At 47.4% G+C, this 2,500-nt stretch overlaps 1 protein-coding gene across 2 annotated transcripts in view; it reads right to left on the bottom strand.

Annotated features, from left to right (window-relative positions):
- The window catches only part of LOC110528754 (tomoregulin-2-like), a 6,029-nt gene that overhangs the window by 1,114 nt on the left and 2,415 nt on the right, over positions 1–2,500 (bottom strand). For both annotated transcript variants that reach the window (XM_036982275.1, XM_036982274.1), the window contains 5 exons: positions 1,945–2,051; positions 754–883; positions 622–669; positions 444–537; positions 1–133 (listed from right to left, as the gene is read on the bottom strand). The exon at positions 1–133 is cut by the window's left edge and continues 16 nt beyond it. In XM_036982275.1, the coding sequence (XP_036838170.1) occupies positions 1–133; positions 444–537; positions 622–669; positions 754–883; positions 1,945–2,051 (512 nt within the window). The remainder of the gene's footprint in view (positions 134–443; positions 538–621; positions 670–753; positions 884–1,944; positions 2,052–2,500) is intronic.

Genomic DNA, 2,500 nt, shown 5'->3' with positions numbered 1-2,500 from the left:
GTGTGTGACCTCGATCCTCTCCTGTCTCTGACACGAAGCCTCCTTTACCTGACAGGGGTTGTCATAGGAACGGCCATCTGAAGCACACACAGGGTTGAAATTGATGTGGGAACAGTCGATGTTACACACACACCTAGGGAGAGACCAGACTCAGTACTGTGTGTGTGTGTGTGTGTGTGTATTCATGTTCTTCCTGTATTAATGCACACAGGGTAATTGCTAAGTTCCTACATATTTAATGCTGTCTCACATCCACATTGTGCATTACTGAAATTCTACACCATTCTCTCTCCTCTCCTCCCCCTACCTCTCCATCCTTTGTCTCCCTCTCTCCCTTCCTGCCTCCTCCCACTTTTTTCCTTCCTTCCCTCCTTCCTCTCCCCCTCTGTCCCTCTTCTCCCTCTTCCCCTTCCATCTCCTCCCTCTTCTCATCCCTCTCTCACCATACATCTTCTGCGTCTTCGTCACACTCCGATCCAAACTGACACATCTCACAGGACGAGTCCCTCTGTCCCACACCAGCCTCTCCAGAACTCTCTAACAGAGAGAGATAGAGATGTTGTGTGTGTGGTAACCTGTGTGTGGTCACGTGTGTAAATGCATGTAGATAATGACTCAAACCTGGGAGAGAAACACCTTCACCACCATCACCTGATCCTGAACCAGCGTCTGTAAGAGAACATGATATATTTAGATCCAGGTCACATTCCGCAGCAAGACATTCTAGTGGAACAGACCCCAAACTAGTGGTACCTGTAGGACAAAGACCCAGAGATGCAGTGTGTATCTCCGTCTGAAGCTGACAGGCTTCCCGTCTCAGAAAACACTCATTCTGATATCTGTGATTGTTGGAACCACACACCGGGGAATAATCTGCACTACACTGCAGAGAGAGAGAGAGAGAGAGAGAGGGGGGGGGGGGAGAGAGAGAGAGAGAGAGAGAGAGAGAGGGGAGAGAGAGAGGGGGAGAGAGAGGGGGGAGAGGGGAGAGAGAGAGAGAGAGAGAGAGAGAGAGAGAGAGAGAGAGAGAGAGAGAGAGAGATTAACCTGGAGAAGAGTCCCTTAAGCAAGCTGGTCCTGGGGCTCTGTTCACAAACACAAACACACCCTACAGAGCCCCAGGACATCAGCACAATTAGACCCAACCAAATCATGAGAAAACAAAAAGATAATTACTTGACACATTGGAAAGAATTTACAAAAAAACAGAGCAAACTAGAATGCTATTTGGCCCTACAAAGAGAGTACACAGCGGCAGAATACCTGACCACTGTGACTGACCCAAAATTAAGGAAAGCTTTGACTATGTACAGACTCAGTGAGCATAGCCTTGCTATTGAGAAAGGCCGCCGTAGGCAGACATGGCTCTCAAGAGAAGACAGGCTATGTGCTCACTGCCCACAAAATGAGGTGGAAACTGAGCTGCACTTCCTAACCTCCTGCCCAATGTATGACCATATTAGAGAGACATATATTTCCCTCAGATTACACAGATCCACAAACAATTCGAAAACAGAGGGGGGGAGAGAGATAGAGAGAGGGGGGAGAGAGAGAGAGAGAGAGAGAGAGAGAGAGAGACACTGAGACAGAGACAGAGAGACACAGAGAGAGACAGCTTTCATTGATATGTTAAACTGAAATTTATTGATGTATATCTTCAGCAACCACAATAGTGTTTCATATCTGCTTCTTTATGGCAGACATTCATGGAGATGTACTGATGTTGCTTATTTTACAAATTGTACAAATTGGTATGAACACTGTGTGTGTGTTTGTGTGTATTAAATAGGAGCAATGTGACTGGTGTTGCAACACAGAGAGGCTTTGTCCACTCAGAGTAAAAATACAAGATGACAGAGATGCCTCAAAGGAAAGAGAGAGAGAAAATAGGGAAGAAGAGACAGAGAGAAAGAAAGAGAAACACAGAGAGAGAGAGATGCTTACCTTAAAGTCACAGACGCAGGTCATGGTCTCTGCTATCTTTAGACACTCCCCGTCATACTGACAGGAGTCTGTGTCACACTGGAAGACTGAGTCCCTCTCCTCTGAATCTACACAGAGAGAGATAGAAGGAGGATCAACCATAGATCCACAATGGCTCTCTGAGGACCCACTATGGATCCAACATGTCTTCCAGTGGCCTTGTTCGTGCCTTGTCCACGCTCCACTGGAGCCCAGGGCTGTGGTAACTGCTGCCTGTGTGTGTCTAGCCTACGGTGTGTCCTCTGTAAAACAGATGGTGGGGTCAGAACAGCAGCACCATTACTGGGGTATTTTTACTTCCCGTTCATTTCTGGCTCTCTCCTCCAAAGAACGGGGGAGCGAGGAGGAGGAGAGGAACAGAGGAGAGTAGGAACAACCACATTTTGTGAAGGACACACAGGGCTGGAAGAGGGGGAGGAAGAGGACAAGGCAACAAAACTGGTTTCTTTGAAGTCATCTGCAGCTGTTGACATTCAACAACTTTTACGTAGTCCTTCAGCCCATCCTAGCTGTCAAT

This window comes from Oncorhynchus mykiss, chromosome 7 (genome assembly GCF_013265735.2).
Source record: "Oncorhynchus mykiss isolate Arlee chromosome 7, USDA_OmykA_1.1, whole genome shotgun sequence".
Classification (NCBI taxonomy): Eukaryota; Metazoa; Chordata; class Actinopteri; order Salmoniformes; family Salmonidae; genus Oncorhynchus; species Oncorhynchus mykiss.
The sequence above is the reverse complement of the archived record's forward strand: the minus strand, read 5'-3'. Positions and strand labels throughout refer to the sequence as shown.